An 11540-nucleotide genomic window follows, 5' to 3' on the forward strand; every position below is an offset into this window, starting at 1 on the left:
ATGAAAGACATAGTTCTACGTCAAAAATTACCTGTGCAACATTTTAGCTCAAACTTGAGGCACCTCTGAATCACGTCCGATTGAACTGAAGCTTTGCACAGGTCATTTTTTTGGGCCAATAAACAAAATGTACATGGTCGGTTTTTGAAATTCGATGATGATTTTTTTCCATGCATCCATTGCCACCGAAATGTACATAATTCATTTCGAATTATATATTGGCATTGGTATATAGAAAAACTCAATTTTTAGAATAATTTCTCAGAAGGATAGGAAAATTTTGAATTTTCGTTTTTGATATTAGATATTATTGTATTAGTTTTTCATTGTTTTTTCAGTTAAATATAGAGGGCGCCATATTTTTTATATTTTTCTTGATAGCTGATAGTTTTTTTTACATAACATATTCAAAACCAAAGATGTGTCTTTTTTCATTTTTGAACTATGATTCTTCAAATTTAGTTTGTTTTCAGTCTTCGTTCAATATTCCTATGCAACTAGACTAGATCTATGCGATTAGAATCCAATTTTTCCGTAAGTGTAATATTTTTTAATAATACTAGCTCATTGGATTCAATTTTATATGCCGATTATCTGAATCGGTCCATTAGTTCAAAAGTTATGAATTTTTGTAAAAGTCATTTTTGGAAGAAACGCAAAAAAATGATTTTTCGGGCCATCGACTGACTTTGGAAAATCATAACTTAAAAACGAAAAAAAACACATCTCTGATTTTTGGATGTGTTACGTAAAAAAAACCTTAGCTTTCAAGAAAAAAAAAAATGGCGCCCTCTATCTTTAACTATCAAAAACTATGAAAAACTAATACAATAAATAACTCAAAACGAAAATCCATTTTTTCCCAAATGCAATATTTTTCAGCTTTCAAGGAAAAACATTAAAAAAAAGATAGCGCTCGCTAGTTCAGAGCCATGAAAACAACAAGAGACAAATACAACAAATAATTACGAAAACAAAAATCCGAAATTTGGGCAAGTATATTTTTCCAATAAAGAGTAAGTAATTGGCTTTAATTTGATATGTACAAAAAAAATTAAATAAGCGGTACAAACAAAATTATATATTTTCTGGCATTTCGAAATTTTAAAAAAATAACTTTGAGACCCACTTCTACTCTAATTTTAATTTAAATGCGTTCGTATGTGTCTTTTTTTCTACATGTGGCGTAATTTTTTCTTGAATTTTTAAGAGCGAGACACAAAAATAATTTTCTTCATTATTTTTATTTTCCAGAGATCGATTATTTTATTATTGTATTCGTGGTTTTCAATTGTAAGATTAAAATAAAAAAAAAATTATAATAATTTGGATTTTTTAAAGTGTTCTTCTCATTAATCCAAACGATCTTTCCACAGAGACTTTATTTTTTCTCACAAAGCTCTATCGTACTGCTGTCTCCTATGAATTTGATAAACCATCTAAATCCAATGTAAAGATAATCTCATATTTTTTAAAGATATTTTAAGAATCTTTGTACAATGCAATGCTCTAAATATACCGACAAAATTTAGACAAATGAAAAACAAAATTGAAATAAATACACTGAAGTCGCTTTTTACGCGGTTTTTTTAAACGCGCCTTTTTTTACGCGGTTTTTGGAATTTTCGCGGATTTCGGAATTTACGCGGTTTTTTTACGCGGATTTCGAAATTTACGCGGTATTTTTTACGCGGCACGCATTAATCTCGTAAAATTCAATATGTTAATTGATGTGACTTTTCGCGAAATGATTTGGATTCCGTTAGGCTATCTATTGATTTTGGATATGTTTGAAGAATTACATCGTTAAACTCTTTGATAATGATTTGGTTTTAATGTCTCATGTATTTGCAATGTTGATTTCCCCCAGGCAGCTTGGTTCTGATGTCTCTGTTTGGGAATATATTTCGGTAGGAACAAAAGTTCCCCCTACTTTTATGTAATTGCAATGCAGATTTCTCCCCGGCACTTGGTTTGGATGTCTCTCTTAGGGAACACATTTCGGTGGGAGCAAAAGCTCACTCTACTTTTATGTATTTGCAACGCCGATTTTTCCCAGGCAGCTTGGTTTTGATGTCTCTGATAGGGAACCGTCGCATGTGCCATCGATTTCGAGCAATCAGAAGTGGGTATTTCGGTTAGGATAGGGGTTGAGATTTTTCAATTTTTCGATTGTTAGTTTCATGACATATATTATTTTCTTCAATATAAAAAAATGTTATGGAGTGCCGAAATCGATTGACGCAAAAATCTCATGAGTCCATCATGAAATGTCTGAGCAATAAGCGTTTAAAATTGGACAATTCTCACGATGTTCTCGATTTTCGATTTTCAATTTGTACCCCAATATGTTCCCGAAAGACGTAATCCTACGTCAAAAGTCCAAGTTGCCTAATATGGAACTGTTTTGTTTACAGCAGAAAACGAGATGGCTGGTAATTCTAACGCAAAGAAACGGAAAACTTATGCTGAAAGAGACATGGAAAATGCTGTTTTTATTGCACTTCCAAAATGCGAAAGATGGTGCCATATGGATTGTGCGGGCGTCGACCAGAAGCAAGATGGCTTTCTGTGTGAATTTTGTTGATTATAATCACTTGTTATTTCCTTAATAAACCTTTTTTCTGAGTGTTTCAATGATTTTTTAATGTAAAAGAAAAAAGTTCTATATTTGGCGACCTTTTTTTAAATTTTGGAAGTGAGGTTCTTATAAAAATAAAAATTTTGGGAAGACCATTAAAGATAGGCAGTCGTGGTTTTAGGGGGTCAAACTGTGGTCCCCCTGTGGACTATCTACAGATCAAGGGTTTGGACGGGTTGCTAACTTAATTACGAGCTGAGTAACACTCAAAATAAAGATCGAGTTTCATATTTGAGTCCGCTCCCCTACTATACCCTTGAGGTGAATACTTTTGGCCGTAACTTTCCAACGAAATCAAATATCGGAAAATACTTTTAGGACAACATTTCTGAGGGTATAAGCTTTCCAAAAATGCAAAAAATAAAAATCGTTTTTTTTACCGTTCAGACCGGGGTCCCCCTCAAGTTGAAAGGAGACATGGCAACCGGTTTGTAATACGCTTCCTTTGTCGTTTTTAGATATTTGAGGGGCTTAGAATGCAAAGGGTGTGAGTGACTTGATCGATTTCTCTTCATCAACTTTTTCTTCAGTTAATAAGTCAACTGCAAAAAAGTTTCAATTTGAGTTTGCTATAGAATCCGATAGATCAGGCTCTGACCTGTCTTCCGCATTATATTATATTGGGAATATATTTGCAGCTAAGTTATGACCAAAAGAGAGTATCGATGTAGAGAAAACGATGAAATCACTTACACCCCTTTCATTCTAAGCCCCTCATTTGTCTTAAATGGCTCGAGCATATCGGATATTTGTTGTTTTTTTTCAAAAATCAAACTACAAATATCTAGCCGAAAAAAATGGTTAAAACCTATATATTCAACATATAATTCCGTCTTGAACATGATATATTGTACTAAAATAACAAAACAAAAACCATCCAACCTGAACGGAAGCTGCCTACTTCTTGGACCCGCTCTCTGTCGCTAATTTTGTCTCGCAAAGCCTCTTCACATGTACCTGATTCAGCAGTTCGGCTTGTCGCAGAATTTTCCTAATATCCCCAATGCGCCCGTGTTTGTTCGCCAGCAAATACGCAGTCTTCAACTGGCCCGTCACGACGTAACAGTGCACCTTAAGTCCCACATCGCTGATCCGTTTGATCAGTGCCTCCAGTGCGGTTTTCACCTGAGAACTGTTCCCATGGACGGAAATCGTCGCTTCAACCGAGTTTTTGATCAGCTCATCGCAGAAACTGTGCGTATCAACGGTTACCGAGCTGTTGCTGACGATGGCCTGTATCAACTTCTCAACCTCTTCAACTTGAGAGTTGTTGATGAAATATTTCGCCGTCAAACCGTACACTCGCAGGCTGTTCAAATTGAAATCTTGAATGACTCTAAAACAGATGGATTGGTGTTAACATTTCGCGCATCAAAGGTGGAACGAAATCTACTACCTATAGGATAACCCGAATCCTTCCTCGATGTTCTGTCCACAAACAAGAACCAGAACAGCCAACTGCAACTTCTCATGAACCGTCCCGAATAGTGTTGGCACATTGGTTGACTCCACAAACAGCTGGAATCAAATAGTTCCAATTGTTTACAAGCGTGTATATCGTAAGGGTGTCATTCCTTACCTTCAGTAGTAGACCCATCACATCCTTACCCCTAGCCTCGCAATTCGAAAGAAACTTGGACAGCTCCAGCTGTCGCAAGATTGTGTTGATATGATTATTCAGCTCCCGCGGCTCCATTTTCATCAGCAAACTTTTGTGCGTTTCGCCGCGATTTGTGTAACTATCCACACTTACCTCCTCCCAATTGCACAGTTCCAGTTCCGCCTGTAGATGGGCCACGCTATTCTTCAGGTGGAATGTATTCGTCTCCAAATCGGTGAAATTTTTCGCGCCCATAGAATAGAACCGCACACAAGTCATACTGGCCCGAATTGGATCCCGCAGCAGCAGTTGAACGTTGTACAAGCAGTTCAGCATCTGATTCGTTTCCAGATAGCGACAGGTGTGGATGATGTAGTCCTTCCACGATAGCAACGTCTCATCCATGCCGCTCATCAACTGAATGATGGTTTCGAGCCTACCATTTCGGAGATACGGTAGAACGATTGTCTGGAGAAACACTTCCGGGTCGACCTGCTGCATGAGAGAGTACTTCATTGCGGGGAGAATCTGACGGTGTTTGGTCAGGAAATTGGTGATATCCTGATGGGCTCCATAAGTCAACAGATAGTACATGGATTCCTCGAAGAATCGGGTGCTCATGATGCAATCGAGAGCATGGAGATAATCCGCTGCACTTCCAGTAGCAGTAGTAGCGGAAGCCGCCGGATCACGAATCCGCGCGGCTCGTTTCTCCGGAAGGAAGTCGGTGAAGTTACCTTTGGTGATATGTTTCAGACTGGACAGAGTGTTGAGAACATTCAAGGCTGGCTCATGCAGAGGAATGTTTTCTTTGCTTTTCTTCCGAATTATGGACGAAAGCGATGTGTTGGAGCTTTTAATCAAACTTGCTCTGGCAATCACTTCCGGTGGCTGAGCTTGGGCTGTCGATTCGAGAATGCTGATAATCTCCAGCAGCAGTGGAGGACTTTTGGTTGGGCGCTTTATTGGAATTGCTGTGCTGTAGCTGGCGAGTTTTGTTTCCGGTGATTCGATGCAATTGAGGATTGTGCTGTTGTCGGCATCGGTTGATAATTTCTGCAGACAATGAGAGAACTTTTCTCGCGCCGTTTCGTAACAGCCGGCACGGAGACTTGTAGTACCCCAAGCAGCCATCACTCCGCTGGTAGCGAATCCACCCTTCAGTGACAGCTCAAGGGCGAGTGTCCATTTTTCCGCTTTAACGAGAGCATCCCTCAACTTGCGCAGATTCGCGCTGCTCATCGATTCTTGGAGAAGCAACGACTCGCAATCATTATTAACGATCGAGAGAATAATCTCCGCATGTTCCTTAACCTTATCCGCTTCGGAGAACTGTATTCCGCGCACTTTAGCTGCCAAAGTGAGATTCAACAACATTCGAGCCACCAACGCATAATCAATCTCGGGGTTCGGGTATCCGGGATGTATTGGACGCAGGAGAGATTCCAGTTTGGCGCAATGGTACAACAGAAAGCTGGATATTTCCTCATTCTGACTGTGGAGATTGCATATCGCGAGACACTGGCTTGTTGAGGGGGCATATTCGTAGCTGTATTCCTCTCGGATAATATTATCATTCCGCACATTCCCGGTAAGCTGCCATTCGTCAGAGCTATTGGGACCGGATGGTTTCGCCGAACTTTGTGCTTGAACATTTGACTTAGCCTCAGTCTGCCTCACACAATCATCGCAAGCTCTTACCGGAACATTCTCGTACAGTTCCGGAATTTGTAGTTTCCTTTTCGAGCACGAATGACAAACCACCCTGCCGCAACGCCTGCAGTGATGACGACGATTGAGCATCGAAAATACGCTCCTCCTACAGCACATACAAAGGGTAGCCTCCTCATCCCGAACCCATTCGTCTTTGGTGGGAGCTCCCTTTGGCATCACAAACGCCCCGCACAGAGAATCCAGACTGGAAGCGTTCATACTCTGATCATGCATCGATTCTCCCGAAGTTCCCGAGTCGTTCGACACACGATAATCCAAGGCCTTTCCGGCGTAAATTCGCAACAGACAGTCTATGCACTCGTTTGTGATGAACTGATCGTCATGGCTAGAATCCAGATCGATAGATCCATTCAAACGATTGCGTAAATCTCGGATGTATTCTCTTTGCTCGAAACATTGCTGACATACGTGATCCTTCAGCAAAGGACGAATCGAATCCATAACGATGGCCAACAGCTCCAACTTTGAATTCATCAGATACTGTTCAATTATCAGCAGAGGTCTGCTGATAAGATTCCATGGTCGATTCGCACCACCCACCGGAAGATGACTAAATATTTTCAATGAAATACGATGTCTCTGGTATGTTTTGTGGTTCTCTCCGAATTGTTCCAAATATCCAACGGCATGCTCAATCACACTTTCATTTTTAACTCCTGACAGGACGGTTTCATAGAAGCGAATCACCTTCCCCTTCGGCATTCCTTCGATGATTGTGAAAAGCGTCGAACAATCCTGCTGTTCAGCGGCAACTCTCGTCACGGCGAGAGTGAAGATGTCATGAAACTCTCCGTATTTATCGCACTTCAACGAGTGAACACTAATCCATCGAGAGCACAAATCAAGCAAGTTCAACAGCATGAGCTGAAGCAATATTTGATCCATACTGTTTTCGGAAAGATGATGAATCGATCGCCAGTCTCGGTTATCCAAAGCCTCGCCGATTTCCACGTAGATCTGCAGTTTGAACAGCCATTCTTTCAGAGATTCTTCGTGCTCACCGGTCAGGTCGCCACGATGCTTGGAGCATAGAATACTCCTGATCGTATCAATTATGGTTTGGGCACAGGAGATACGATCAATGCATTTCAGTAGATATTCCGCCTTACGATTGATGTCGTGAGTATTTTGGAGAATTTTTTCGAATGGGATCTCCAGCTCTGTACTATTGGATTGCAGCAGCTGAGTAACGATCTCATGTCGTAGTTTATGGAGTCGGTTGTGTGGCTCTCTTTGCTTCCTTCCTAAAACGGAATCGATCAATTTCAATCGATGAATATCATCCAAATCTTGGTAAACATCACATTGTTTTAGATCAAAACGATCACTATCCAAAGCAGCCGACATCCTGTACTGATACATAGGTTCTAGCGCATCAAAAAATGAGAGATTTTTAAAATTTTTCAACAAGCTGTTACCACCATCAACATTCGTAATTTCCTTGAGGATAATTCCTAGCAATTGGTTCTTTTTCGATACATATTCCAGCACATCAGGCCCATGACTCAACAGATCAAAGCTACTCTTCTCTTGAGCTCCACACAGAAAGTTTTTGGCAATAATATAAACCAGATTGAGGTTGGTTCCATTCGTTAGGGGCTCCAAAACGTTTAAAGGTACTCGCGCGTCAAACACTAATTCGCTCACAATTTTGTTTAAATCCAATCTAACGATATCATCAGCTCTCAATGAATCTTTCCACTCCGTATGGAGCCCGAGTAATTTTTCCGCCTCGTCCACGAATTTTTGTATCCTGACAGGCAAAATCAATGGCGCCTTTCCTTCCCCTAGCTGTAGATCTTCCAAAGAACCCAAGGTCATCAGATCGCGACGGGCTTCCAGAATCGGCTTCAGCTGCACGGGATTCAACGGACATACCTCGCGACTCAACAAATCATGGAAGGTGACAGAAGGCCTTCCCGTGGAACCCACAGTCCTAAACATCTGCATATCATCGAGCAATCGTTTCAGAAACCCCACGTATGCAAAACTCAACGCATCACTGCATTTTGATTTGTGCAAACTTTTCGAGACCAAATTATACATGCTGAGATTCAAATCGTACCCCATCGGAACTCCCAAGAGCAGATCCATCGTGTAAATATTGCGCAAGGAATCGCCACGGAAAAGCTTCAGCAACGGATACTGGGCGATGTATTTTTCCAACAGTTGGTGGTCTTCCTCGGTCTGCAGAATTTTCTGACTGATCGAGAACGTTTCGATCGTACTGACAATCTTGGAGGCCTCGAATCCGATCGCTGTGCTCGAGCGAATATCGCCCAACGTGGACCCCGCGCTGCCATCGTGCTGCTCTTGGCGCATGCGGTCATAGCTAGCAGTCAAACTCGACAGCTTGCTTTTGATCTGGGTGAAATTCTCCAAAAAAATCATATCCTGACCAACCGCGGTGTGGCTAAGATTTCCGCTGTTTATGATCTCCTTTGCGACCTCAATATTCTTACTGACCATGCAAAGAGTGGCAAGTTTTTCCCGAGATCCGATAATTTTTGCGAATATACTTTTCGGCCTTGGAATGATTGCACTAATCGAGGAATCTATCACTGTGTCGATTTTACTGGGCAGCGGAAGGGAGTGCTGCATCAGAAACCTATTCCCGGTCGAGCCACTGGAGGACAATTGAGAGGGCTGACGACGTTTGGTTTGTTTCCGCTTAGGTAAAGTGGTATATTTATGCGATTGATCCTGGAGAGATTCGACACTGTGAAACATGTTATCTTCCTCTTCCTGAGCCACGTCTGGTACTTTTATGATTATAGAGCCGGAATCAATATCCGTTAATCGAAGGGAAGCTTCTTCGGTTGTGCATAAATTGGAGAAAAGCGACAGTCTCCAAAGAGTATCATTGATTATGTCCAAGCAACTTGTTAGACGTTGCTTCAACTCGTCGTTTGCATTATCATAATTCACAGCATGTTTCTTCTGAGTTGCAACAGGCTTAAGGCAGTTCAGAATCGCTTCCAGCACGATGCTTGAACATATGAAACCCACTTGACCAAACACTCGCTCTGGCAAGTGTTCGTAGCGCACAAAAAGCAATGTTATTACGCTCTCCAGCAGCTCAATAAATGTTTGAGTATCGTTGACAGACTTCAAGATCACTTTGATATTATTAACATTGCTTTGAAGGGTAACACCGGAGTTCTTTTGACGAGAAGAATCAGTCATTGCATCTATAACATACTGCCAAATCATCAACATTTGCAACAACTTGAGATCGCGCGGCTGTTGAACTTCTGTTTCAGTAGGACAAACTTTTCCCGAAATTTCTCGATTCAGTCGCTCATTCTCAACAATTGCCTCGAATATTTGTTCGTAATGAGAAGCAGTAATTTTCGATTTCATTTTTAAATATAAACCAATCACAGAGGTTTCTTCCGCGTAATCCTCAATCTGGGGACGGTTCTCTCGTCCTTCCAACAAACGCTGAAGACACTGGGTCCGTTTCATCTCCAGGAAGTAATCCCTTAGACATCCATTTTTCGGAATGTCCAATTGGCTAGAGATATAACCAATCGACTCGCCGCTGTTCATTTTTTGCATTAATTGAAACAATTGAATGTAGTCTCTGACCGCGGGAATCTTAAAAATATTGTCCTCTGTACTGAGAACGTTATTTATAAAATGTTGCTTGTCGTCAATAATTTCCGTTAAATATCGCTGCTCACATGTCATTTTCATCTGCTTGAGAAACAATTTCAGCAGTTTCGGTGATTTCCTCGAAACCATAGCCAACAGCAGATTCTCCTTATCTATTTTGTTCTCCTCCAGTAGCTGCAATGCGAACGGGATCAACCGATTGAGAGCATCAGTGGTGAGTAAATTATTCGCCACTAAATTGTAGCATTTGTCCACATTTTCCTGCTCGAATGTCTCAGCGAATTTCGCCATTCCGGAATCACAAATATCTCGCAGAGCCTTATTTTTCAGCGGTATCCTCGATGTGGCCAACAATCGTAGCAGTTGACATGTGGGATAAGGATTTGCTAGCAGATTCCTGAGCAGAAACTCGCGACATCGCTCCGATAGGGGCGCCCCGTCTTCGTTTTCATGCAGTGTCTTGTAGTATGTTATCAGCTCCTGCAAGAATATACTGATAATGAGTCATAGCAGTGGCAGTGATGATGATTCGGGGGGAGCCTTTACCTTTCCAATGGGAACACTCTTGTCCGAGAACAGCTCCCAATATTCGTTGAATCGGTCCATTTCGATTTTAACTCTTAATATCACAATTATTTGGTGTTACTAGCAGCAGCAACAATGTTCTTCCTTTGGAACAGAACCAGTCAGTGCACTTATTGTTTCGGACCGCTGAGCAAAAACAACTACATCACTACAACAGATAAAGATGACGACTGACCGAGATTTTACATCTCGAATGCGTTTGTTTACATTGACTGAACCCATATAAAAAGTTGTTTTGATTCTGAACAAAAGCAATGAATTCACCCACACAAGTATACCATGTAGCACTATCTATGTACTGCAATAAAGTATGGCCGGGAATGCTTTGTTTGGAGTCATTCCTCATTCCGGTTCACGATCGGCGATTGGATTGATTGGATTTCACAATCCGAACGAGTTCGAATATTTTGCATTCTGCCCGTTCGCCTCTAATCCTAAAGGGCGGTGAATTTCGAACTTTCATCGCAGCTGTCATACAACTGCGAAAAAAACAAAAACAAAAGTTTTTTCCGCAAGCCACTTTCGGAACGATTCACGGCTTACAGAGACAAGGCTAGCTACTGTGGATCAGTCATTTTTTAGTGACGTCATCTGAGTCGTTGAAGTAAACAATGTGTTCTTATTTTTTATTTTTCGTGCTTTGTAAGTTTGTGCGTTGATAATATAGTTGATACTATTTAACACCATGAATAATTTGATAAAACATTTATCCTCAAAGAACATAATTTTTGGTTTTTCGGAAAGCGAAAGAATCTCTTTTTTGGCCCGATAATGTCATTTTCATAACTTATACACCCGCTCACAGCGCATTGAACCATTTTCGATTTTTCATTTCAGGAACATTTACGCGTAAGTCGGAAAACAAAATACAACTGGCGATTGTTTACACTGACAATTCGGATGACGTCATAAAAAAAATGTTTACTCGCTAAAGAACTAGCCTTGTCTCTGTAAGCCGTGGGAACGATTATCCCATTTACTGATTCACATGTAATTCGAACTCATTGGCATCCGAAGTTTTTTTTTATCCCATTTATTTATTTAAGGCTCATTAGCATTTTAGCTGTAACAGAGCCGAATTTTAATCGTGTACATGTCACATGGTTATCATATCTATAATTAGCACATTACACAGTTGCCATTCGCCAGTATTCCTTCTATACCATTACATATGGTACATTCACACAGTAGCCATTTAGGCGTAAGGGTATTCTTTCTGTTCTTCCATTATCCAGTTGGACCACCGGACAGCGGAGACAGTTGTTTGATCATTGTTGAGTTATTTATAGAACAGTAGCCCGATGTGTCTGGCAGAGCAGAGCAGTTGTATGGATGAATCGATCTTATTTCGATCGTGGATCC

The 11540-nt window shown here is 40.8% G+C and overlaps 1 protein-coding gene across 2 annotated transcripts; it reads right to left on the reverse strand.

Moving 5' to 3' along the window:
• Positions 1-3424: 3424 nt before the first annotated feature.
• Positions 3425-10511, reverse strand: LOC129767865 (zinc finger FYVE domain-containing protein 26 homolog). 2 transcript variants are annotated; one of them, XM_055769111.1, is made up of 4 exons: positions 10140-10511; positions 4221-10073; positions 4038-4159; positions 3425-3977 (listed from the first exon to the last, which is right to left on the reverse strand). In XM_055769111.1, exons 1-4 carry the CDS (start codon positions 10197-10199, stop codon positions 3539-3541), a joined length of 6474 nt encoding a protein of 2157 aa, XP_055625086.1. In that variant the 5' UTR covers positions 10200-10511; the 3' UTR covers positions 3425-3538. The 2 variants fall into 2 exon arrangements, with proteins under 2 accessions (XP_055625086.1, XP_055625095.1); XM_055769120.1 differs by having other exon boundaries at positions 4221-10086.
• Positions 10512-11540: the final 1029 nt, after the last annotated feature.

The sequence above is a fragment of the Toxorhynchites rutilus genome, chromosome 1, assembly GCF_029784135.1.
Source record: "Toxorhynchites rutilus septentrionalis strain SRP chromosome 1, ASM2978413v1, whole genome shotgun sequence".
Taxonomy (NCBI): Eukaryota; Metazoa; Arthropoda; class Insecta; order Diptera; family Culicidae; genus Toxorhynchites; species Toxorhynchites rutilus.

Bases quoted from the DNA above. Each gene is read 5' to 3' on its own strand.
- LOC129767865 (XM_055769111.1), bottom strand. From the start codon at position 10,199: ATGGACCGATTCAACGAATATTGGGAGCTGTTCTCGGACAAGAGTGTT. The intron at 10,074-10,139 runs GTAAAGGCTCCC...ATATTCTTGCAG, and splicing joins AGAGTGTTCCCATTGGAAAG to GAGCTGATAACATACTACAA. The intron at 4,160-4,220 runs GTAAGGAATGAC...ATTTGATTCCAG, and splicing joins TGATGGGTCTACTACTGAAG to CTGTTTGTGGAGTCAACCAA.